The 22,207-nt window shown below is 56.2% G+C and overlaps 6 protein-coding genes across 6 annotated transcripts; 2 read left to right on the plus strand and 4 right to left on the minus strand.

Annotated features, from left to right (window-relative positions):
- Positions 1 to 62: 62 nt before the first annotated feature.
- Positions 63 to 5,372, minus strand: N657DRAFT_668304 (COG4-domain-containing protein; the record flags this gene model as incomplete). Its single annotated transcript, XM_062795443.1, has 5 exons — positions 63 to 1,348; positions 1,400 to 1,808; positions 1,920 to 2,795; positions 3,032 to 5,202; positions 5,259 to 5,372. 5 exons carry the CDS (start codon positions 5,370 to 5,372, stop codon positions 146 to 148), a joined length of 4,773 nt encoding a protein of 1,590 aa, XP_062653053.1. The 3' UTR covers positions 63 to 145.
- Positions 5,373 to 6,434: 1,062 nt separating this feature from the next.
- N657DRAFT_609453 (calcium-transporting P) lies at positions 6,435 to 10,409 on the minus strand. Its single transcript, XM_062790296.1, has 4 exons — positions 9,874 to 10,409; positions 8,612 to 9,815; positions 7,235 to 8,566; positions 6,435 to 7,156 (listed from the first exon to the last, which is right to left on the minus strand). Exons 1-4 carry the CDS (start codon positions 10,024 to 10,026, stop codon positions 6,615 to 6,617), a joined length of 3,231 nt encoding a protein of 1,076 aa, XP_062653054.1. The 5' UTR covers positions 10,027 to 10,409; the 3' UTR covers positions 6,435 to 6,614.
- A 976-nt stretch (positions 10,410 to 11,385) lies between these two features.
- On the plus strand, positions 11,386 to 13,393 carry N657DRAFT_563388 (uncharacterized protein; the record flags this gene model as incomplete). Its single annotated transcript, XM_062788209.1, has 2 exons — positions 11,386 to 11,649; positions 11,702 to 13,393. The coding sequence occupies 2 exons, from the start codon at positions 11,386 to 11,388 to the stop codon at positions 13,391 to 13,393; spliced, it is 1,956 nt and encodes a 651-aa protein (XP_062653055.1).
- A 386-nt stretch (positions 13,394 to 13,779) lies between these two features.
- N657DRAFT_609457 (uncharacterized protein) lies at positions 13,780 to 16,634 on the minus strand (the record flags this gene model as incomplete). Its single annotated transcript, XM_062790297.1, has 5 exons — positions 13,780 to 14,271; positions 14,359 to 14,678; positions 14,807 to 16,191; positions 16,253 to 16,461; positions 16,533 to 16,634. 5 exons carry the CDS (start codon positions 16,632 to 16,634, stop codon positions 14,161 to 14,163), a joined length of 2,127 nt encoding a protein of 708 aa, XP_062653056.1. The 3' UTR covers positions 13,780 to 14,160.
- Positions 16,635 to 18,602: 1,968 nt separating this feature from the next.
- On the plus strand, positions 18,603 to 18,849 carry N657DRAFT_639876 (uncharacterized protein). Its single transcript, XM_062791858.1, has one exon. The coding sequence runs from the start codon at positions 18,619 to 18,621 to the stop codon at positions 18,835 to 18,837; it is 219 nt and encodes a 72-aa protein (XP_062653057.1). The 5' UTR covers positions 18,603 to 18,618; the 3' UTR covers positions 18,838 to 18,849.
- Positions 18,850 to 19,465: 616 nt separating this feature from the next.
- N657DRAFT_639877 (NuA4-domain-containing protein) lies at positions 19,466 to 20,519 on the minus strand. Its single transcript, XM_062791859.1, has 3 exons — positions 20,306 to 20,519; positions 20,031 to 20,225; positions 19,466 to 19,934 (listed from the first exon to the last, which is right to left on the minus strand). Exons 1-3 carry the CDS (start codon positions 20,468 to 20,470, stop codon positions 19,686 to 19,688), a joined length of 609 nt encoding a protein of 202 aa, XP_062653058.1. The 5' UTR covers positions 20,471 to 20,519; the 3' UTR covers positions 19,466 to 19,685.
- Positions 20,520 to 22,207: the final 1,688 nt, after the last annotated feature.

Consider the following 22,207-nt stretch of genomic DNA (forward strand, 5'->3'; position numbering starts at 1 on the left):
CATATCTTCAGGCCATCAAGGCTGGGAGACAGTCAACTGTATCAAAACGATGGATCTACGATAGGCAAGCAATATGTCCCCATTTGCTTCCAGGGATCGCCCAAGTCGAGGGGCTTCTAACGATTCGCTGTCTCTAACCGTCCTCTCAACTCCTAACGATACTCCTCGCCCTCCTCCTCTCGTCCTCGCTCAGCACCCACTCTATCGCCCCCTCCTGTCCATCCCCAGCCAGCTCCTCCCACTCCTCGTCTTCCATATTCGCCACCATCAGCACCTGCGCGGTCCGCGCAAACACCTCGCGGACAGCATAGTTACCCTTGCTAATCGTCCCAATGATGCCTCCAAAATCCCTCTCCATGCGTATCGCCCCGTACGGACTCGCCCTACCCCCCGCATAGCTCCACACCCTCTTCTCGAGCACGCGCGTGAGGTAGTCGGCCGTCAGGTCTAGCAGGGTGGTGTAGGTGCGCGGGGTCATGAGGCGGGCGATGGGCCGCATGAGCGCGTCCCAGCCGTGCTCGAAGGCGCGCGGCACCTGATCCAGCAAGTCGTCTTCGGTCTGGCCGTTCGCCGCCGCCAGATCGGCCAGCTCGTCCTCCGTCAGCCCGTAGTCGGCGTCGCGGAACGTGTCGCTCAGCACAGGCCGCAGTCGCGCCTTGACCACCTGGCTGAAGAGCACCTTGATGCCTTCGGAGAGCAGCTCGGTCGTCTTGGCCGAGAAGGAGGCGTTGAGGTTGTTGAGGCGCGCTGCGACATCGGCGGCGTCGTTCTGGAAGGGGAAGGCGTTTTGGAGGGGTTTGGGGTGAGATGTCCCGTTGGATTGGTGCTGCTGGTCTGGGGGGCTGAGGATGTTGGAGACAATGCGGGCGAGGTATTCGTTGGCCATGTCGAGGCTGTTGATCAGGACGATGAAGGAGATAATCTTGTCTTCGGGCGGGAAGTTGCCCTGGACGGTAGCGCTGGGGTACGACTCATCACGCATCTTGCGCTGTACCATGCCGACGAAGTCGGAGCCGAGTAAACCGGATATGGTGGGTATGACGGAGTCTATGACGCCTCTTTGAGAGGTAGATATTGATCTTCGGATGACGGTGTTGACGATGTACATGACCACGTCAACGGCCGAGATGATGAATGGGGGGTTGGTATCTATTGACCTGTTCATGTTTAATGATAGCCCGGTCGGTGACTCGTCCAGCTGGAATGCCTTCTCTACAGACCGGCGGAAGAAGAACATGGTCAGCGCGTTATACGGGCTCACAAGCTTTCCTGACACTTTCTTAATCAGGTTGGACTTGATGAGGACGTCCGGCATGGTGAGCGGTGTGTCATCAGGAGTGTCGGGGTCCTAGGCCATTGTCAGCATTGGATGCTATACGATAGAGAGCGTTCATCCTACCTTGCACTTTCCAGCGAGGAAGCGACAGTAGACCGACCACTTCTCGAGCATGGCAGCACTCTCAACCAGCAGTGCATCCACCTCTCTCATGTTGACACCTTCATCTTCGCTATTGCGAGGATCATTGGTTCCGCCGCCAACGGCGGGTGAGTTGACCCGGGGTGTCCCTCCGAAGCCTCGTTGGCGTGGCAAGAAGCTCTGCACCAAGAAGGTAAAGGGGTAACTCTTGACGTCGGTCAATCGTCGGTCCACAGTCCGGTCGTCGCTCCATGCGTCCAGAATGATGCCGCCCTGGACATCCGCCTCCATCTGCAGCCGCTCAATGACCTTAACCATCTTGCCCGTTCCATAGTGCCTCTCCACAAGCCCACCATGCGCCTCAATGATACGCGCAATATGGTCAAACAACCTGGTGAGGGCGTTCGCAAAGAACACCCCATCCTTTCTCCCCTGCCCACCAAGCCCAGCCCCCTCCTTCAAAGACGCTCTCGCCTCGCCCGCCACGCCCTGACAGACATACTGCCCATAGACATCCAACCCGACATCGCCCCTCCCAATAAGCGGGAAAAGCTTAAAGAACCTCGTCACCTTGGCCGCATCCCCCTCCGTAGCAGCCTTTTTGAACTCCCTCAAAAACAGACTACACAAACTCTCCCTAGCCTCCTCAAGCGTAACCCAAGGCGGGTCCGGCACCTCAACCGTCGGCACGACGGCCGCCGCGAACCCGCCCCGCACAATCTCCTCGGGCACCCTCGCCGCCCGGCTGATGTACCCGGCCGCGGCTTCCCAGTCCTGCGGCGCGCCCATGCTCCCCACGACGCCCGCCACGCAGGCCTTGAGCTCGGCGACCTGTTCGACCACCCGCAGGGTGTCCTCGACGCGCTGCTTCTCGAGGTCGAGGGCGCGCACCCGGCCCGAGAGGCGGGATGCCGTGTGGGAGGCCGACGCCAGCATCGTGTTGTATATGCTGCGCGCCGCGATCACCTGGTCGCCGAGCCCCGCGCGCAGGTTGTCGAGGCGGGAGAGGGAGCGAGTCAGGTCCGCGTGAGTCGAGAGGAGGGTGGTGAGGTGGGCTGTGAGGGAGGCTTCGCGGGCGTGGAGGGATGCGAGGGTGGTGCGGATCTCGGAGGGGGTTGTGGCGTTGCAGAGAGCCGTGGAGGGGTCGGAGGGGCTCTTGGAGGAAGGTGGTTGTTTCGTAGTGGTCGTGGTCATGGTGGGCGGATTGGATGGGATGTTGCTGCTATTGACGGCAGGCATCTTGGCTGCTGTGGTCCGGGCGGCGCCATTGGGAAGGGCTGACATTGGTATTGCCGTCAGCGGCGCATTGCTGCTAGGTGCGCCGAAGGTGGAGGATTGGCGAAGTGTTGTTGTCAAAGGCACGGCTTTACAGGTAACTCTGGTTCCTGAATATTTCGGCGAAGCGACTAAAATGCAGAGCACAGCCAATCATCAGTTCTGTTTGCGCCAGAATTGTAAGGTACTGTGTAATTGGGCCCGGGTCCCAGCCCGCAAGGTCGTCATTTCATCACAGAGGTGTAGCCAAGGCAAGAACTACCTTAACACACAAATGCCAAATCAAACCAAAAGAAGCAATTGAAAGAACACACTGGAACTCTCCCCCAACCTGCCTACTGCCGCAAAATCTCCTTCGCCGCTGTCAAGTCGGCAATCTTCCTGGTCAATGCTTCCCGATACTCCCTGATACTCGGCGATTCGCCTGCGATGGCCTCGAGCTGGTCCGACCTCAGCCCAATCACCCACTCCTGGCTCAACACTCCAAGCGGCGTGGACGGTCCGAAAAGCAGGCGGTAATTGACCGCCTGGTTGAGCACGTTGTCGACGAACCGTTTGCGAGCAATGTCATAGTACGCGCTGAGGTCATCGTGAAGCTTCTCGACAATGTCCTCGATGTTCGACTTCCTCTCCGTGATGCTCCGGACCTGGTCGATAGTCACCAGGTCTCGGCCGTGCTCGTCCTCGAATGAGATGCCCTCCAGCCGCTCGGCAATCCGCTCACCGCGAGACCGCTGTCGGTTCTCGTTGAAGGCGTAGTCGAGCGTGTAGGGCTTGGCATCCCGCTCAGCAGATGACAGAAACTCGGCCGCCGCCATGCCAGCCTCGTAGCGCCGGAGCAGTTCCTCGACTATGGCCGCCCACAGCTCGCCGCGTACACCGGGATCGATACAGACGTCTTTGAGCGCAGCCGTGATGAAGCGGTGAATGGCAACAACCACCCTGCTCATGAAGGCTTTGCTCATGCTCGGCCACTTGGTTGACTGCTCTCTCCAGGCGCTCGCCCAGATGGCACTGCTGAAAGTGCCAAGGTCCATTCCACGAGACCGCGCATACAGCTCCCTGATCCAGTCCATGATGCCGTCTTCGGGCACGTCGACGTCACAATCCTGGCTGATAATGTGTTCCAGCTCGGGGAAGTCGTCTAGATCATCGTCTTGCTCAAACTCCGAACCTGCCGCAGTCGTGTCGTCCAGCGACGCACGATTCGCGACCTCTTCCCTCCCACCAACGGTCTTGAACCGGCGCAGAACCCCTCGGTCTTGAAACGCCTGGCTGAAGGTATCGGCGAGATTGACCACGTGCGTCACAAGACGGAGCTCCCGTTTGCTCTCAAAGGCGCTGTCGCCGGCATACTGCGCCTCCAGCGCCTGTCGCACACGGTCCTGAAACTGACCGGCGATGCCGCTTAAGAATCGGCGTTGCTCGTGCTCATCTTTACGGGACGGGCCAAGTGAGTTTCGTTCCCGCTCTGCGGCTTGCAGCATCTTGCCGATGTCCTTGGACAGTGTCGGGAACTCTCGGCGAGCGATGTGCCCCAGGAGCTCCGCGAGGCGTGCCTTCAGTGCCCTGACTCCGACCCTCTCGGGCGGGAGCTCGTTCCAAGGGTGCTGTTTGAACAGATCTTCTCTGCGCTCGAACTCTGCATCGCCGTCGTCGGCACCCCGGCTCCTGACAAGGTAGTACCCCAGCGTGAGCTGCTTCTTCTTCCCGCGGATAATGTTGCACACCGAGGCCTTTGCACTCGGCTCCAACACAAGGTCGGGCTTCGTCAAGATGCCCAGAGTGCGCTCCCCGTTTCTGTCGTACTCCTCCGCCATGGTCAGGATTCCTCCGTTGGAGATGTCAATGTTGCTGGGGAGCACGGCCAGGATCACGGTGCGGGGGTCTTGGATGTACCAGCGCACCATTCTCTCGACCAGGGCCGCATCTTCCATGGTAGTCTTCCCCGGTTCTGCAGTGCGGAAGATGCCCGGAACGTCGATTACCGTCAGGTAGTCGGCCGATGGGCCGCAGATTTCGATCTTGAGCACGTCCTCGCTGAACACCCGATCTCCTTGCGGCGCCGAATCTCTCTGGGGCGATACTCCTGAAACTCTGTCATCATCCGAAGTGTAGCCGCCGTCAGAAGGGGGCTCGGTCGACGTGTAGCCGGAGTCATGAGTACTGTTCATCCGGATGCCCATCCTAGCGTTGACCTTCCGGCTGTCAGCCTCCGCCGTCCACGGGCTTTTCAGGCTACTCACCTCACGCAAGATACTCGGGAACCTGTCCCGAAATTCCTCAAGGGACAGCGCGTCGGTGCGGTATTCCCTCACATGCATCTTGTGAGGATCGGAGGCATTCGGCCCCGGGGTAATGCTGACCTGGACGCGGGAGACGTCGTCCCGCCGCTGCGTGATTTGCGTTGCGTAGCGTGTGCAGAGCTCAACGTCGCGAGGGAACGGGATCCCTGTCAGACTTTCTAGTAAGGACGACTTGCCCGAACTCTGGTCGCCCACGACCACAAGCTGATTGTATGGTTAGCTTCCGGTAAGAGCCAAGGTCCGGTAACGACAGTACCCACCTGCGGCAGAGGAACATGCTTGCTGATGTTTCGCTCGCGGAGTTTATCGATTTTGCGTAGCAAAGAAGCGCTGACGAGGTGGTTCTCCTTGGGGGTCCTAGTGTCCTGCACCATGGTCAAGGTGGCTCGCGGGGCAGAGAACCAGATTTAACAAGCTCAAAAGTAGGTTCAATCGAATGCAAAGTATTGGGCTCGAAGTAGGCCGAGGTCAGTGTGGCAAGGTAAGTTGCCAGGGAACAGATGCTTAGTCTGTCCCATGGAAACGGCTGACTTTCCCCTCGTTCTTATACTCGTCCAGCCTCCACTGACCTATCTTCCATCCCCCATCGCAAGGCTGCGCATACGCGTAGGCGCACCCACAAGACAGATGAAACCCATGATGACGCGCGCCCAACGCTAAGGAGCCTACCCGCGATGTTCAGGTGAAGCAAGTCCTCGCGGTAGGCCTCAGTACGTTGATTCGCCAGGTCGCCAGGCGTTCCTGCGGTGTTTATCGACTGGAGACGCGGCCGCTCGCAGCGTGGCGCACAAACTGCAACACCTACAAACGTCGTGGGCCTCTCATCTCAAGGGGATAATGTGATGAGTTACCAGGATAGGGAGTGCACAGCCCAGCCTTGTTCGGCCACCGCAAGGCAAGGGGGCGGGACGGGACGAGAGAGGGGGGGAGTGTGGAGGCGCGTTCCCGGCGCGGGTTCCTGGGTTTTGCCTGCCTGCAATGCAGTCAAAGGCCTGTAAGTCTACTTTACGATGTTGCTGGGTGTGGCTTGGTTGTGTTGTTGGTTACATGGCTCTTGGCGGGCTTTTTCTTCGACCTTAGCTGAACCGCCCAGTGCTTAATCGGGTATATTTGGTGTCTTAAATCGCTGTCACTGGGTATGTACGCGCCACGCCTGCAAGCTGCTGTACTGTGCCTATGTTGGCTCGAGCTTGGGTAATGATCCAGCCCGTTGGTAAGTAGAGGCTACTCTGAAGGCCTCAACATGTCCGGATGGGGTGGGGTCCGGGGTGATCGGGCCTGGGCGATCGAACCGGGCAAGAGTCTGGGTGCGATATCCGGGATTCGGCGGCTGGCTGAGGTTGGATTCATTAAATCAGCAAGGGAGAAAGACGGTGTATATAGACAACGCTTACTCCGTAAGGGTGTACTATGTATTGCTTGTATACATACAACACGAACAGTCGACCTCTAAGCGCCAGCTCGCGCACCAGCAACCACCCTCCAGTATACAGAAAGCACCCAGGACTGTTTCCACACCCGTTCCGCACGCGAGTTCTCAAACCAAATCTATTCCCATACTAAGTACAGCATGACCAAGGCTCATCCACATCATAAACAACTCCCGTGTAATCCCTTCAAACCGCCTGACTATACCCCCCAAGCCCTCTCCTCCCTCTTCCATACCGCCACCACTTCCTCGCCTCATCCGCCCAAAACACGCTACTGCACATCACCATCAAGCCCAACAAATCCCTGAACCCGAGCGCCTCCGTCTGGAAAACCTCCTGCAGCCAGGGGAAATACACGACAGCCAACTGCCCCATCAAGCTCCCCGCGACGGCCCAGTTGAACAGCACATTGCTGAACAACCCCACCTCGCCTCTCAGCACGCTCTTGCTCTCGGACCGGCAGGTCAAGGCATTGAACATGTCGAACAGCACAAAGCAGGTAAACGTCATGGTCGTGTCGCGGCGCGTGACCTGGCCGTCCTCGAGCATCTCGTGCGTGTAGACGAGCATGGTCCCCGCCATGATGATGGCGGCCTGCGTCAGGACGCGCATGAGCAAAGGGCGTGTCAGGACGGCGTCGCCCCGACGGCGCGGGGGTCGGTTCATGACGTCTTTGTCGACTGCTTCTACGCCAAGAGACTGGGCGGGGGGGCCGTCCATGATGATGTCTGTTTGTGTGGTTCGGTTAGAGGGCTTTTAACGTGGGAAAGGGGGGAGAGGATGGAAAGAGGGGAGAAAGTGCTTACTGATCCAGAGAATCTGCATCGCATTGAGTGGGGACTTGAAGCCGAGTGCGGTGCAGATCAAGACGAGCGAGAGGCCGGCGGCGCTCGTGGAGAGCTGGAAGGTGAGGAAATTTTGGATGTTGTTGAAGATGGCTTTGCCCTCTTCGATGGCGTGGAGGATGGTCGAGAAGTCGTCGTCTGTCAGAATCATGTCGGCTGCTTCCTTGGCGACGTCAGTGCCGTGCATGCCCATGGCGATTCCAATGTCGGCCTTTTTGAGTGCCGGCGCATCGTTGACTCCGTCTCCCGTCATGGCGACAATATCGCCGCGGGATTGGAGGGCTCGGATGATCTTTAGTTTGTGGTCGGGGTTTGTTCGTGCGAAGATGGTGGTGTGATCCATGGCCCTTGCAAGGTCCTCTTCGGACATGGCATCGAGCTCGTCACCTCGCAGGACCGGCTTGACGGTGATCTGGTTTGATGTGTGAATTGCCGGAGCAGCAATCGCCATCCCCAGCTGCTTGCCAATGGCGAGAGCTGTGGTCTCGGCGTCACCCGTGATCATGATCACCTTGACCCGGCCCCGCATCAGCTTTCGAATCGACCGCCCGACGCCGGGCCGAGGCGGATCGCTCATGCCGACGAGGCCTGCAAAGGTGAGACCTTTGTACTGTTCCTCACTACCATGGTGGACCGGGCTCTCTGATCTATCGGCGCCAGGGGTGTTACTCCTGGCACCTACCCTGCTGCTCCTGGATCGCGCCACAGGCCCGCTGGCAAAGGCCAGGACTCGGAGGCCTTGGGAGGCCATCTGTTCGGCTGCTTCTAGAGCCTCCTGGCGCCGCGCTGAGTCCAACACGATCTCCCTGCCTTCATTTGTGACATAGGTCTCACAAGCTTCAAGCACCTTGTCAATGGCGCCTTTCATGTATGCAAACTCCTTGTCGTTCCTGCCACCTTCGCTGCCAATTGTGACACCCATCCACTTTCGTTCGGAGCTGAAGGGCGTCTCAGACACTCGAGGCCCGATGGAGTCTCGCACGTCATGTTCCTTGAATCGGTCTAGCAGATCGAGCATCGCCACGTCGGTGGGCTGTCCCACCCATCGCGTGTATGTCGCCGTGTGGCCCCTGTCCTGGGTCGAGGAGAGTACGGCTCGCGCAGCCGCGCCATTTTCGGTGTAGTTCCGAGCAAGGCGAGCGTTGTTGGCAATATTACCGATGCGCAAGATTCTGAGCGCTGCAGGATCAAGCTTGGTCTCGGCCGCTTCATCATCTGATTCGACGTCGAATGGGCTAGGGTTGCCAAAGAACCACATCTTGGCGGTTGTCATGTGGTTCATGGTCAGCGTCCCTGGTGATGTTAGCTCAGCTCTACTGCAACCCCGTTCAGACCTACCCGTCTTGTCCGTACAAACCACGTTGACGGACCCCAGTGTCTCGACCTTTGGCATTTTCCGGACGATAGCATTGTGCTTAGCCATTCGGTGAACGCCCAGGGCGAGCGTGACGGTGACGATGATGGGCAGGCCTTCGGGGATTGCCGCTACAGCCAGCGAAATAGATATGGTGAAGATTTCGAGCAGCTTCTTCCCTTGCAACCACCCGATGAGCGAGATCATGCCGATAATGACAAAAGATGCCTTGCTCAGCTGTGACCCTAGGTCGTCCATGGAAATCTGCAGCGGCGAACGAGGGCTCTCGGTTCCCGAGACACTGGTTGCAATCGTACCGAAGTGGGTGTCTCCGCCCGTCGCGAAAACAATGCCTTGGCCATGCCCTGATTTTACCAGCGTCCCCATGTAGGCAATGTTGTACGGCCCGTCATGGTCCCTCTTGGCCGCGCCCATCGAGTGCCCATCAGGGGCTCCGCCAAAGGAAGGCTGGGTTAATTGCAAGCTGGAGTTTCCGTAACTGGGAACTCCTAAGGCACGTCGAGGTCGTGTATTTGCAGTGACCCTTACGGGTTCGTTCTCGCCCGTGAGATTCGACACATCGATGGTCAGGTCCGCGGCCTTTGTTACCCGAATATCGGCGGGGATACGGTCGCCGGTGGTGAAAATGACCAAGTCCCCAGGTACGAGCTGCGCAGCCATAACCTTAGATGATGTTGCCTCCAGCACCTCTTCTTCAGGAGTAATCGAGCCAGAGCTTTCGGGCACTTCGGGGGTCCTGTCGCCAACCCCTGACCAGTTGGGCGAGCGGGTGCCTGGCGAGGCCTTGGAAGCCTGTTTTCGTACGAGATGCGCGTGATTGGGTACCAGGTGGTTGAGGGCCTCGATCGACTTCTCGGAGCGGTATTCCTGCACGAAGCCCACGCTCACCACGATGGTCACAGCTACTGTGATGCTGACGGCGTCGTCCATGTTCCCCACCACGATGGACGCGCCCGCAGAGACCAGGAGCAAAAGTATAAGGGGTTCCTGAAATTGCTTGAGGAAACGCAACCATATTGGCTCAGGCTCGTCATGCGGGATCTCGTTCGGCCCGTAGACGCGCAGCCTAGAGAGGGCTTCGGCAGGTGTGAGGCCGTGCGTGAGCGATGTCTTGAGTCGGGCGGCGACTTCGACTGGAGTGAGCGATGCGTATTCATCAGCAACGCTCTGCAGCAGGTCCCATTAGCTTCAGCGCTCAATCCTCGGCAGATTCCAGGGGTCCTACTCTTGACTGCGCAGATGTTGTCCTCGGGCTCAGTCTTGGTGAAGCGGACCAGGGGCGCTCCAGTTTCGCAGCGGCTGCTGCTGACCCTGGCTCTTGCGCGTTCTGGTACAGCGGCAGCTCATCGCCACCATCTTTTCGCACGAACCGATCCATTCTGGCGCTGGCCAGAGGCTAAGAGGAACCGCGGGACGTGAGCGGAAAGGACCCCGAAGGGAGTCGATGGACCAACTGAACGTCATCAACCAATGCCTCGAGGAGGAATTGGCGGTTCAGAGACGCGACCGACGGAAAGGAAAAGTGATCATTCGAGTCTAATTAACACAGTAGAGTGGAAGCAACACCATTGCCGACAACAGAACGCTTTGCCGTTTCAATGTGGTCCTGTATGGGGGAGCGCTGGGCAATGGGCCGAGCCGAGACTAGAGTTCGTGGAACGTGTTTGATTCCAAATCTGGGCAATCCCTTGTCTGGACGCTCGAGCTTTTTGTGCAGGCGAACAAGGGTACCTGCAGTTGGCCAAGGTAAGTTGTCCCAGGCACATGGGTTGTGCCATTGCGATGGCTTGGCATCTTGGGGTCGGCAGACATCCTCAACATTGACACTGGAGTTGGCGAACAGAGAACTGACGTAGGACTGGGTTTTTGACAGGCACCTGAGGATATAGAAATATATCGTGTATAGCCTGAGAGAGTACAATACATATAGCTCATGATCATGTCCTATCGCGCGTCCCTATCTCCGGACAGCGAAAGGGTAACGGAGCAGCGTAACTGTGCGACTCGGCCAAGTTCCATCTAACAGATACGGCAACACAGGAGCAAATAATTTCTTCATCTGGGATGTGGAGAAACAGAGAGGACTCCTTTGTTTGACGGCTTCCGTCCTGTTGTTGACGACTTGGGATGAGTGAGTGTGCAATTACACGATGCTAGTTACGGTGTTAAGTTTGGTTTTTATGCCACTCCGCTACCTTATCAGGATGACACCAGCCACGTGATCATCCGACCCATGTGCGCGGTCCGGGGGGCTGGTGGGGCGGCCCCCAGCCTCTCAAATTTCGCAGGGAATCTCAATTTCTTGAAAGCTTGCTGCACATTCTTGCAACCGATCGCCCATCCGAACTCGACCGCATCCCCCTCCTTCCTTCACCTGCGATTTTACTTTATCTAGACCATCGCTTTTACTTGTTGTCGCATTGGCTTGATGCCCATTGCACTGTCTGGAACGAGTTTTCTTGACCACATCGACGGTTTTTCTCGATTGCGCGTGTCTTGACACGACGACGTGGCCGAGCTCGAGCGCGCCTTTGCCCAAACAACGCAACGCGCTTCCTCTTGTTTACCTCCGCCATCTACCCACCATTGCAGCCCCGCCTTTCCCGTCGCCAGATTTGCCGTATGCGGAACCCTCCCTCGACTTAGCTTCTCGATACTTGCTGTATTAGCACCGATTTATCATTGATTGGCACATACCACTCCTACTGCCGTCACTATTACTGTCACCCTCGTCGCCATGTTTTGGTCGGGGACACTGCTCAGTGCCACCGGCCCCTTGGCCAAGGCCTGGCTCTCTGCCAACCAAGAGCGCAAGATATCCAAGGTCCAGATCCTGCAGCACAACCTGCAAGACAGTGTGGACGCCATCATTGCCCCCAATGACGCTCCCCTGGCTCTCCGGCTAAGCGGCCAGCTGCTGCTCGGCGTCGTCCGCATCTATAGCCGCAAGGCGCGTTATCTCCTCGATGACTGCAACGAGGCCCTAATCAAAATCAAGATGGTACGCTTTACCCATACCCGAATCCCAGAAGATAGCCCACTGACGCCTTCAGGCTTTCCGATCCACCGGCAACCATGATATTCCTACCAACCTTCATGCGACGACAAAAGAGTCGCTCATGCTTCCCGACACGATTACGCCCTATGACAACCTCGACTTGCTGCCACCGCCGAGCGCTGAATTCCTGACTTCGCAACTTGAAGAAGTGACTGCGACACCGATTAGCGCCCGCAAGGCTGCCGTTCGCCCCAGCAACCGTGACATCAACCTTCAGGAAGATTTCAATAACAGTCAATTTCTTCAAGACACTACTGGGGATGACGACGAGCTTGCCCTCGCAAACATGGACGACCTCGATTTGGAGCTCGACTTTGGTATGGATATTGACGACCGTCCATCCAAGCTGATGGACAAGAGCATTGAAATGGGCAGAGATGCGCCTGCTGCCAGGCCAATTGAGGAGGACATGCTCAGTGAGCCGGATATGGGCGGCCCGAGTAAGGTGCGCGAGCCATCGCTCGGCCTCGATCTCGACTTTGGCGATAGGGTTCACATTGCGGACGAGGAGGGTGATAATCAAATGGGCGACGATGGCCTCCAGTTCAATCTTGAGGACGAGTCGGCCATGCCCGGAGCCGTTCGCCCGGACATGAGCCGTGCCCGCATCTCCGAATCTCCGCTGTCCGACATTGATGACGAGTTTGCCAAGGAAGTCGAGATGGAGTATAGCCGTCACATGCACACCGACATGTACGAGCCAGGCGATGACCCGAGCGCGACGACCATCCAGGCGCCGCAACGGCAAAAGAAGAAGAAGCTGCTCCAGCCCGACGACCAGACAATGCTGTCCAACGCCCAGATCAAGGAGCAGCAGTCAAAACGCGACAACATTCTCAAGCCTCAGTCGTTCCTTACGCACGATCCGTATATCGTTGGTCTGATGGACCTGCACAAGAACGGTGGTTTCGTCAATAACATTCTGTTTGAGAGCCGCAGTGATGGATGGGCTCCCGAGCTGAGGGGTCTTTTGTCCCTCGGTTCCATCCGACCAAATGAGCTGAAGAGGAAGAGAGACAGCGGCGTTGCCGACATGGACAGCGAGGAAGAACAGGGCGCGTCAAAGTCGCCTCGCCTGGAGCTCCCCGAGGACGAGACGGTGCTAGGCCTTGACGGAACTATTGCAGGCGACCAGAGCATTGCCGCGGACGGTACAGTGCTTGAAATTCCAGCCGATGACACCGCCGTGTTCCACGCCGAAGACGAGGATGAGCGACCCGGCTCCAGGGACGGCGCACGCTCTAGCCCCATGCCGGCTTTTGACGACACAACCATGCCCATCGTGCATCCCGCCGACAGCGGTCCGGTGTCCATTGGCACTAAGCACGCCGTCCACATCCTCCGTGACCTATTTGGCGCCGACGCCGCCACCAACGCCGAGAAGCGCAAGAAGTCGGCCGTTGTTTTCCAGGAGCTGCTGCCCGAAAAGAAGACATCCAAAGTTGACGCCACCAAAATGTTCTTCGAGTGCCTTGTCCTCGCCACTAAGGATGCCATCAAGGTCGACCAGCCCGAGGGTTCGCTCGGCGGCCCTATCCGTGTCCGCGGCAAGCGTGGGCTGTGGGGTGACTGGGCCGAGCGTGAGGCTGGTGGTGAACTCGCGCGCGAGCAGCAGCAGCAGCAGCAACAAGGCAATAAGCCTGAATCTGCTGTTCAGTCGTCTGCCACGGTCGCTGTGGAGGCATAGGAGTCGTCTGTGTCGGATGCGTGAAAACGGCGCGATGCCGTTATAATATTGGCTTCATTTCGTTGTACAGCATATCTCTTATGGAATTCCGGTTGACGGCATGCCTGGTGTTTGGAATGGACAGTGCTTTTTGTTCCTTCCCTATTTTGGTCGTCGAAACGACCGAGTGGCGTTTGGCGTCCGGAAGACTGGGAGATACCATTGTTGGAGGGCTCAGTCTGGGTTTGGGGTAAAATCTGCTTTGTGGTTTATCGGGGCGAGCGAGGGGATGGCTGCTTATTGTAGTAGTGTTTTGCGTCTAGCATTGGTTTGGAAGATGGCAATGTTGGCCAGGCCTTGTTGGGGTGGGCAAGTTTGGCGTTGCCGGCTGTAGGATACATGCAGCTGCAGGGTCGTAAACAGATAGCGGTTGAATCAAGACGGGCATCCAACTAGATATCGTTAGTGATTCATCGCTTGTGTTGTTGCTTGTTGTACCGGACAGTTGGCTTCATGTGAATTGATCCCCGGCCCCCCCCCAAAGTTCATCCTGTGAGCACTTGATTTGAGTGTCTCGAAAGCAGGTGCGCATGCCAGCCTCTCTATTTTCTCGAAATCCACCACCTCCTTATGCCTCACTCGTGTGCTTCCAGGTGACATGGGCCAGTATTAAGAACACTATCAACCAACTGGACACATAATGTTCGAATGCCTTTCTCGTCACCCCAGCCAGCATTCCCGTCTCCTTGAATACTTCCGTAATAATACCTTTAATTAGCCTGCTCAAATCACGCCAGCCGCTCCGCTAGCCGCTGCTTGTCGTCGATACCGGAGTATTTGTTAATCCAGGCCAGAACCTCGCGATGCCAGACCAGGGAGTTCTCTGGCTTCAACACCCACTGGCAAATGCGTTAGTGAACCAGCTTTCTCGAACAGGTTATTCATTGACAACTCGACGAAGGTAGAAGAGGAAGTGGGTTTCTCACGTGGTTTTCGTCCGGGAACACGAGCAATTTACTCGGCACCTTCCTGGCCTGCAGGACATTGAACGCCGCCAGTCCCTCGGTGATGGGGAGGCGGTAGTCGAGCTCGCTGTGGATGATGAGCTGGGGCGTGGCCCACTCGGCCACGAACCGCGCGGGATCCCACTTCTCGTACGCCGCCCTGTTGTCGTAGAGCGTCCCCTCAAAGTCGTGGATCGGGAAGAACAGCTCCTCGGTGCACCACTGGTTGAGCGTGCTGAAGACGCCATCGTGGCACACGAGCGCCTTGAACTTGCGCCCGAGCGGGTGGCCTTGAATCCAATCTGCCCAGAAGTCAGACCAGTCAAGCATTAGCAATCCACCCGGGCTTGTCTTGTCCCTCGCCTCTTACACCCGAGGGTTCCAGAACCAAACGATCATGATGATTGAAAATGAGAGAGAGAAAACGTACTGATCATATACCCCCCATAACTTGCCCCCAACGCCACCGCCCTGGCCCCATCCACCTCAGGCATGTTGTCCACCACCCACTCATAGCACCGCACGAGATCGTTATACGGCCGGCCGCCCCAGTCGCCGGTGATGCCGTCCTCGAGCGCCATGCCATAGCCCGTACTGCCCGTCGGGTTGGGGCAGACGACGACGTATCCCTGCTCGGCGAAGACGGCCGGGTTCCAGCGGGTCGACCAGCTGTCCTGCCAGGCGCCCTGCGGCCCGCCGTGGATGAGCATGCAGAGCGGGTACTTCTTCTTTCGAGGATCTGCTTTGTTGAAGGAGGAAGGGCGGACGACGAGGGCGTGCACGTCGTAATCGCCCCCGGCGCCGCGGAAGGTGATGGAGTCGAGGCTGGCACGGGACAGGCCGAAGGATTTGCCTTGCTTGGAGGCGGACGAGATGACTTTGCACGTGTTGGAGAGCGGGTGGGTGATGGAGTAGCACGAGTTGTCGATGAGGGAGGTGGAGGTAACAAAGAGGTGGTCGTTTTCTGCTGAGCCTAAGAGGTGGAAAGAGGAGACGCTGCCGTCGGGGGTATTGATGGGCGTGGGGAGGGAGGTGGCTTTGGAGGGAGTAGAGGGGAGCTGGAAGATGAGGGTGCGAGCGTAGGATTCGGCCGTGACGTAAAGCTTGGTGTCGTCGTGGCTCCAGAGGATGGCCTCTGGGCGAATGTCCCAGCCGCCGACATTGTCAGAAGTCGCGTAGAACTCTTGGGTCTTGTCGGGATTGTAGATGTCCGGTGCCAGGATGAGGCGTGGTTTGTCGGATTCGTACTGCTTACTACGCATGCGGGTGAAGGCTACCTTCTTGCCGCAGTGGGAAAAGACAGGACTGTTGGAGTAGCCCTCCAGACCAGCTGTCTTGACGATCTGCGGAGAAGGAGGCTTGGATTCGGCGAAGGTCTTGAGCGGGATGAAGTAGAGATCCGTCTTGGTGTAGAGGGCAGGGTCGAGCCCGGGGTCCTTAGCCACGAATACCAACCCGGATTCGCTGATATCAAAGTCACCGGTGCCTCCAAAGGGAGGGACGGGCGAGGACAATTTTGTTCCGGCCAGGGCGTTGGTGAGAGCGTTATCGCGGAGTGAATACTTGCCATCGCTGTGGTCAAACACACCATAAAAAATGGAGCTGCAGTTCTCCGAGTTCCAGGCGTCCCAATGGCGGACAAACAGGGTGGTGTACACCTTGGCCGTAGAGTGTGGCTTTTTCTCCGTCTCAGGGTTGAACAGCTGGCCGCCAGGGGTAGTCAAGGCTGAGCAAGCAAAGGCGATGCCGCCGTCTGAGAGCTTCTTGACTTTGACGTTGGAAATGGGCGCATTGATAAAGCCAGCTTCATACGATCTGCATTTTACTTAGTCTTTGCGAGGACAGAATGCGGAGGAGAACAAGACACTAGACATACAACTCCGCAGTGGAGGAGTTGACATGACGAATGACCAGTGAGGTGCAGCCATTGTCGCGGCTCTTCAAATAGAGAACCTCTTCGTTGCTGAGCCAGACAGGCTCACTCCAGCCCGGCTCGTCGACCAGCAGGACCGAGTCTCCCGACTCGATGTTGAGGATTTTTATTTGGGTAGTCTTTTTGTGGTCACCGAAGGAGTATGTCGACACCTGTCTTTATCAGCCCAAGTATCTAAAGTCAACAGAAAGAAGCCTCTTAAGGCTACAAAGCAGCTGCTGACCGTGTACAGAGCCAGCTTTCCCGAGGGATTGGGGATTCCGGCTGATCGCCGGGGGGCCGAGAGCATCACCTCGGGGGTGAATTTGGTAGCTGTGAGGGTCATATTGTTTCAGACGGCGACTGAACCAATTGGGAGTTGTTTTGGGGATGACGACTGGCGTGGTTTAGAACTCAAAGGAGTACCTACTTGTAAGTTCACACATGTCCCGAAGCTGTGGGAAGCCGCTGCGTCGGGGCTGCTGTGAGGTGCGACCCCAGTTCCTCCCCCCCGCCACTTTTACGAGAGCTTACGTACACCACTACCAATTTCATAAGCATCTAGCCGCAACAACCCCCATTACCTGAGCCGTCAATGCCATTAGTAATACTCTTAATAATATCATAATTCTTACTTTGCTTTGATCTAAACTTATTAGACTATCTATTATCAATCATAAATAAAAACTATGCTGTAAGTGTGACGGGCACCACCCAAGGTCTGGTCAGCTCGCACATACAAGATCGATATTGTTACAACAAGAGCAAGAGCTAGATGAGAGGAATGGGCGTGCAACCAGACCTTAAGTACTGGAGCAGAGGCCTATGCGTAAGCATGACCATAGACGTATGATCAAACCCCATGACGTATGCATAACCGCAAGCATATGACATAACCATGAGAACAAGGAACGGGGAATTCCGTGACAGTAAGGCTAGATATGACGAAAAGCGCACTCTGAACTTATACTCTCTTCGGTGGGTCACTGGTGGGTGGCCTATGCGCCTACTTAACCTTCACGCATCTAGATGAACATCCTATATGTAATGGCCTCAGGTAGTATTTTGCAACTAGCTGATGATGACTCTATGAGTATACTGAACTTGGGGAAGGAAAGAAGAGATATGAGACTCAGGTAGCTCGAGAGCCAATTTATCCTTACAGGTGTGCGCTGCTAGAACGTTCGACACTGTGGGTCAAGTGGGAATAGCTTTACTCAGGGGGTTTAGTGGACCGTACTTGTACGAGAGCTAGCCGAAGGTTGTTGGGCAGCCAACAGTTACATGCTCAAGTAAGCTTAGATCAACCAAATGGTATTGAACAGATTGAGGTATGAAACGAAGCTTGAATTGGAGTCACGATTCCAGAGTGACCACACAAATGAAGGATCAAGATAGTGGGTTAGGGTGCCTCAGAATGTCCCTTTCATGTTAGAACAGAATTGTCCTCTCTAATCCTCCCAGGGGAATTACCCCCCTTATATAGAGACAGTGTGCTATGATATGACGTTTATGTCAGGAACTGCGTCATTGTGATGGATCTGTGTTGACTGAGAGTCTCGCATTGAACATCAGTGCTCAGTCCGTGAATCTTGGTGCCAAGGAACCCACTCAGTTCAACAAAGGTCACCGAGGCCCATCTCGGGCCGAGCCTATTACACTATATATTTTTTTTCTTTGTTTCTTTAGCTTTCGATTAGTAGAATTGAGCCGGTAATCGCAGTGCTCATTGCCTCGTCCACATACTAGACTAAAAATCGTTGTCTATCTTATACTAGTCTGCTACTTTAGGTTCGCTTATTATAGTGAAAAGGAAGAGCTAGATCGCTTATCAAGCTAATTACTTAATTATTATTATTATTATTATTCCTATACCGCTATATTCTAGGGCTCGCCAGACCCTCTACTACCAATTATAAAGAGAAACTATACCTGTAAAGCTGGACTAAAAGCACCTATCTTCCCTACACTAGTCTAAAGTCCTAGATCTTCTCGCTATAGCGAAAAGAAAGGCGTAAATAGCTATGTAAGCAGCCATCGAACTAGCCTAGTTCTAGCCGTACATCTAGCCTATACTTCAGGTGCCTCCTAGAGCATAGTAGCCACCTAGTCACCTTCTTTGCAAGCCTTCTCTCTTTGTTACCCCACCTCTTGAGAGCTTTATACAGGTCTCTCTACGAGCATATTTCTATAGCCGGCCGTTAGAGGCTGCGCAGTAAATCTCTATGCCAACTAGACCAAAAGATCCGCTAATGCAATGATCGTTGCATTGCTGCGCAATGTCACGGGTGGGCGCAACTGACCACTGCGTAACTGTCAGGGCCCCCACCATGAGCCCTACACTTGGGCAATTGGCGGGCGAGACACTGTGGATTTCATGGCGCAGCGACATGACTCGCAGCAGAGAGAGGATATCTGGAGAGCAGGGCACTCAGATTGGAACTTGTAACTTCCCTCTCTCAAGGATCAGTCAGTTGGTTAGTGGCGCACGCACAATACAGTCGTCTTGCCTGCTGCCTGTTGAGGATTCGGTGCATCTTCCTTGGTGAGCTTGTGTGTGTCACCTTACAGTAACACCCTCAAAAGAGGGACCGTGGTTCGAACTGTCCAGTCGAACCAGGAGTTGCGCATATGAACCTCACACTGTCACTACCCGTGACACGCAACCACTTGCTTAAGTACTCTCTCTCTCAGAGCCTCAAAGAGTTTCTACCATAGACTCTGATACCGGCTAAGTCCTTAGCTTTGGGGATTGGCGGCACCATATAGCTAAGTGTTCCAATGTTTCCCTGCCCCAGCCGCATTCGCAGTAGAGGGTAGGTATTCAAGAGACCCTAGCCCGGAAGAGGAAGTCCTTGAGGCCTATAGCCCCAGTTCGAGCCTGGGTTAGTAGGGAGCTCTCGGCCTTTGTAATGCCTTCATGTCTTTCTAGTGCCTGTGACGGCGCCTGCCGTTAGAGTGCAGGTGGTGCACCTGCCAATGAGTGCACGTGCCCCACCTGCCCCGGCATTTAACCTGCATCGCGAGAGCTCTTCCAGCTTCTCTTTCTTTTCTCCTCATCTTGCGATTAGCAGAATAGAGTCAGCAATTGCAGTGCCTACGTGCCTCGCCTCGATGCTACTCGTCTCTCACAGGCCTCTAAAAACCAGCTTTCTCATAAGTATGATGTCCTCTGTACCTTGGTATGCTCTCACCTCTAATGCCGTCCCAGTTAGATAGACAAGGTAGTAAACGCCCAATGTGTAATCCGTATACCTTACCCATCTTACTGTATCCGACTACTTATTTTCCCGCAAACACCAGAGTATCACCCAACCTCCTGTAACCCATCCCAAGAATCCCAGAACGCCGACCTTCCAAAAGACAAAATACCACACCACCGACCGACGGGTAATCCTCACTTCCTCGCCCCAAAACTCGTCCTCATTTTCTTTGCCTCTCTACTATCCGTCTCGCTATCATCCGCCGCCGCAGCAGCAGCAGCATTCTTCTTGCTCTTCTTGGACGCGTTAGCCCTCCCTCCTCCGCCAGCCGTACTTGCCGGCGTAGGCGCGCCCGACGGTCCGTCCCTGTTATTGTTTCCAAAACTACTCGAGCTCGGCGTTGGCGCGTGCGAGGCCGGTGTCGAGGCTGGTGTTTGCACGTCCTAACCCAAGAATGTCAGCCACTAATCATTTTTCGTCTTCTTTCAGTGAACGTGGGGGAAAGGGAAAAAAAGAGAAAGGAAAGGAGAATAGCGTACCGCTGCGGTGGGGTTATACGACACGGAGCTCCGCGAGAAGACGCGGTTCTGGTCCGGCGGCCCCGTCTTTCGCCTCTGCGCCGCCGCGCTGCTCGCGCCCTTGATGTAGTTGTCGAAGCCAATCACGATGTTTCCGCTGGGCGTGGATTCGAGGTACTCTGTTTCTTTGGTGTGGATGAGGTCTTCCACCGCGGCCTGGAAACCAATATTCATTCGTTAGACCTCGTCTTCTTTGGCGCATTGAAGCCGTGGAAAAAGAAAGAAAGAAAACGCACAAGCTTCTTCTCCATCGCCCTGCGACGAGCGATCAACTCCTTAAGATGCTGCCTCTGTTTCTCGTAGAAGGGGATCCCCGCCGCCGATGACGCCGCTGTGTCGCTGGTGCCGTTAGGACCTGCAAGCTTGGCGGCAGCGCCGCCAGCAGCTGAACTCTCAGTCATTCTCGTGATCGAAATGGCACCACTATCGTCGTAAGCGGGGAGCTCGTCTTGTCGCGTCGAGGTCGTGGAAGTCGAGCGGGTTGCCTCGTCGCTGGCGGGCGATGAGAGCAGGTGGAGCGTGGCACGTGCAAGGCCAAGTCTCCAAGCGTCTTGGCAAAACCTCGCCCACCACTCAGAGCACAGAAATCCCTCTATCGCACTGTACGGTTAACATGAGGAGTCTTGACGGATGGCCCCAGTGTGTGTTTTGACGAGGACCGGCTGGGCCAACGTGGAAAAGTGTAAGGAATTAATATCAGATGAGATAAAAATGGCAGTTATATGTGCAGCCTTAGTGTCGAGTTATATTGTGAGGCTGCACCTGTGGGAATTCCGTCTCCAATCTGAATCTCGTCAAACATATGACGAGTAAGGCATGCAGGCGCATGTTACAGGTAAACAAATAAAAGCTACGCTGAAGGAGTGAACGGGTGAGGTTTTAATGCAAAGTATACGGCAAAATCGTTAAGACTATTTTAAGCATTGCCTCTTTTTACAACTCTGCAAACTGAACTACCTGCTTTAGTCAACTTGTGTAAGCCGGCGAGCAGTGTGAGGGGTTTGGGGACTGATGCCACAGATCCCGTCGACCAAGCAAGCGTGAGTCTAAACAACGGGAACAGCCCTCATGTAGCGCATGTAACTTGACCCATCAAGAATGAGCGGAACTTCAAGCAGCGTTAGCCTCCATGTCGTTTCCGCTCTTCGAGGATCTCATCTTCTTGATTCGCTCCTTGAGCTCCCTCTCGCGCAGTTCGTTGACTGTTTTGTTGTCCTGGCAGGCGATTAACCACACGACACGACCTTTACCGGGTTCAACACCCGCGACGTACCTGCTTCGCACTTGTCGAAGGCATCTCATTACGGAAAGATCGCGGTCTGTCTTCAGCGCCTGAACCATCAGCCGATCTGTTCCGTCTAGAAGAGTATGAAGATGCAGAAGAGGCTCTCCGGTCCCCGTGTCCGCCCTTGGGTCTGTCGTTGCTCCTCGCACGCCGTCTGGGGTTGCCTCGCTCACGAGACCTCCGCCGGGGAGAGCGGCGTCGACTATCATAAGAACTGGCCGGGCTTGTGCTGCGACTCCTGCTACGACTTCTACCCCTGGTCGGGCGTCTGCCCGCGCTACGAGAGCGGCTTCGGCTCTCCCGTCTTGACCGTCTCGCTGGAGTACGGCTGCGCAATCGTGACGATCGAGACAAGCTCGAAGACACCGACCGGCTGTAGCGCCGGGTTGGCGTCCTCGACAAACTGCGGCTCTCGCTTCTGCTCGGGCTCCGGCCACGACTCCGACTCCGACTCCGAGACGGAGAGTAGCGGCGCCGTTTGGGGGAGCGTGAGCCACGGTCTGATGAAACTGGGCGGGTCCGGCGAGGAGACCGGCGCCGCTTAGGCGCTTCGCGGCGGTGTGCCGGGGAGCGGGAGCGGGATATCGCGCGTCGTCTCCGCGGCGGACTGGGTGACCGAGTGACGGATCGTCTGCTGCTGTCAACGCTAGGGGTGCGCGAAAGGGACCTGGACGAAGTTGACCGGCCTGACACGGACCGAGTCCGTGATCTCGATCGAGACCGTCGGCGTCCGCCATCGCGCCGTCCTCCACCGCGGGGAACGTATGTGTCTCTCCATCCGCCGCCACGTCCGCCACGGTCGCCTCGGTCCCGGTAGCGAGGCGGCGAGCGAGAACGGCCACGACCAAAACCG

Source organism: Parathielavia appendiculata (genome assembly GCF_033297405.1).
Source record: "Parathielavia appendiculata strain CBS 731.68 unplaced genomic scaffold N657scaffold_1, whole genome shotgun sequence".
Classification (NCBI taxonomy): domain Eukaryota; kingdom Fungi; phylum Ascomycota; class Sordariomycetes; order Sordariales; family Chaetomiaceae; genus Parathielavia; species Parathielavia appendiculata.

Coding starts and splice junctions, on each gene's coding strand:
- N657DRAFT_609453 (XM_062790296.1), bottom strand. CDS start 10,026: ATGGATCGGTTCGTGCGAAAAGATGGTGGCGATGAGCTGCCGCTGTAC. Junction 9,816..9,873: donor CAACATCTGCGCAGTCAAGA/GTAGGACCCCTG, acceptor GACCTGCTGCAG/AGCGTTGCTGATGAATACGC. Junction 8,567..8,611: donor GGTTTGTACGGACAAGACGG/GTAGGTCTGAAC, acceptor TAACATCACCAG/GGACGCTGACCATGAACCAC.
- N657DRAFT_639876 (XM_062791858.1), top strand. CDS start 18,619: ATGAGCCCTACACTTGGGCAATTGGCGGGCGAGACACTGTGGATTTCA.
- N657DRAFT_639877 (XM_062791859.1), bottom strand. CDS start 20,470: ATGACTGAGAGTTCAGCTGCTGGCGGCGCTGCCGCCAAGCTTGCAGGT. Junction 20,226..20,305: donor GGGCGATGGAGAAGAAGCTT/GTGCGTTTTCTT, acceptor ATTGGTTTCCAG/GCCGCGGTGGAAGACCTCAT. Junction 19,935..20,030: donor CGTATAACCCCACCGCAGCG/GTACGCTATTCT, acceptor TTCTTGGGTTAG/GACGTGCAAACACCAGCCTC.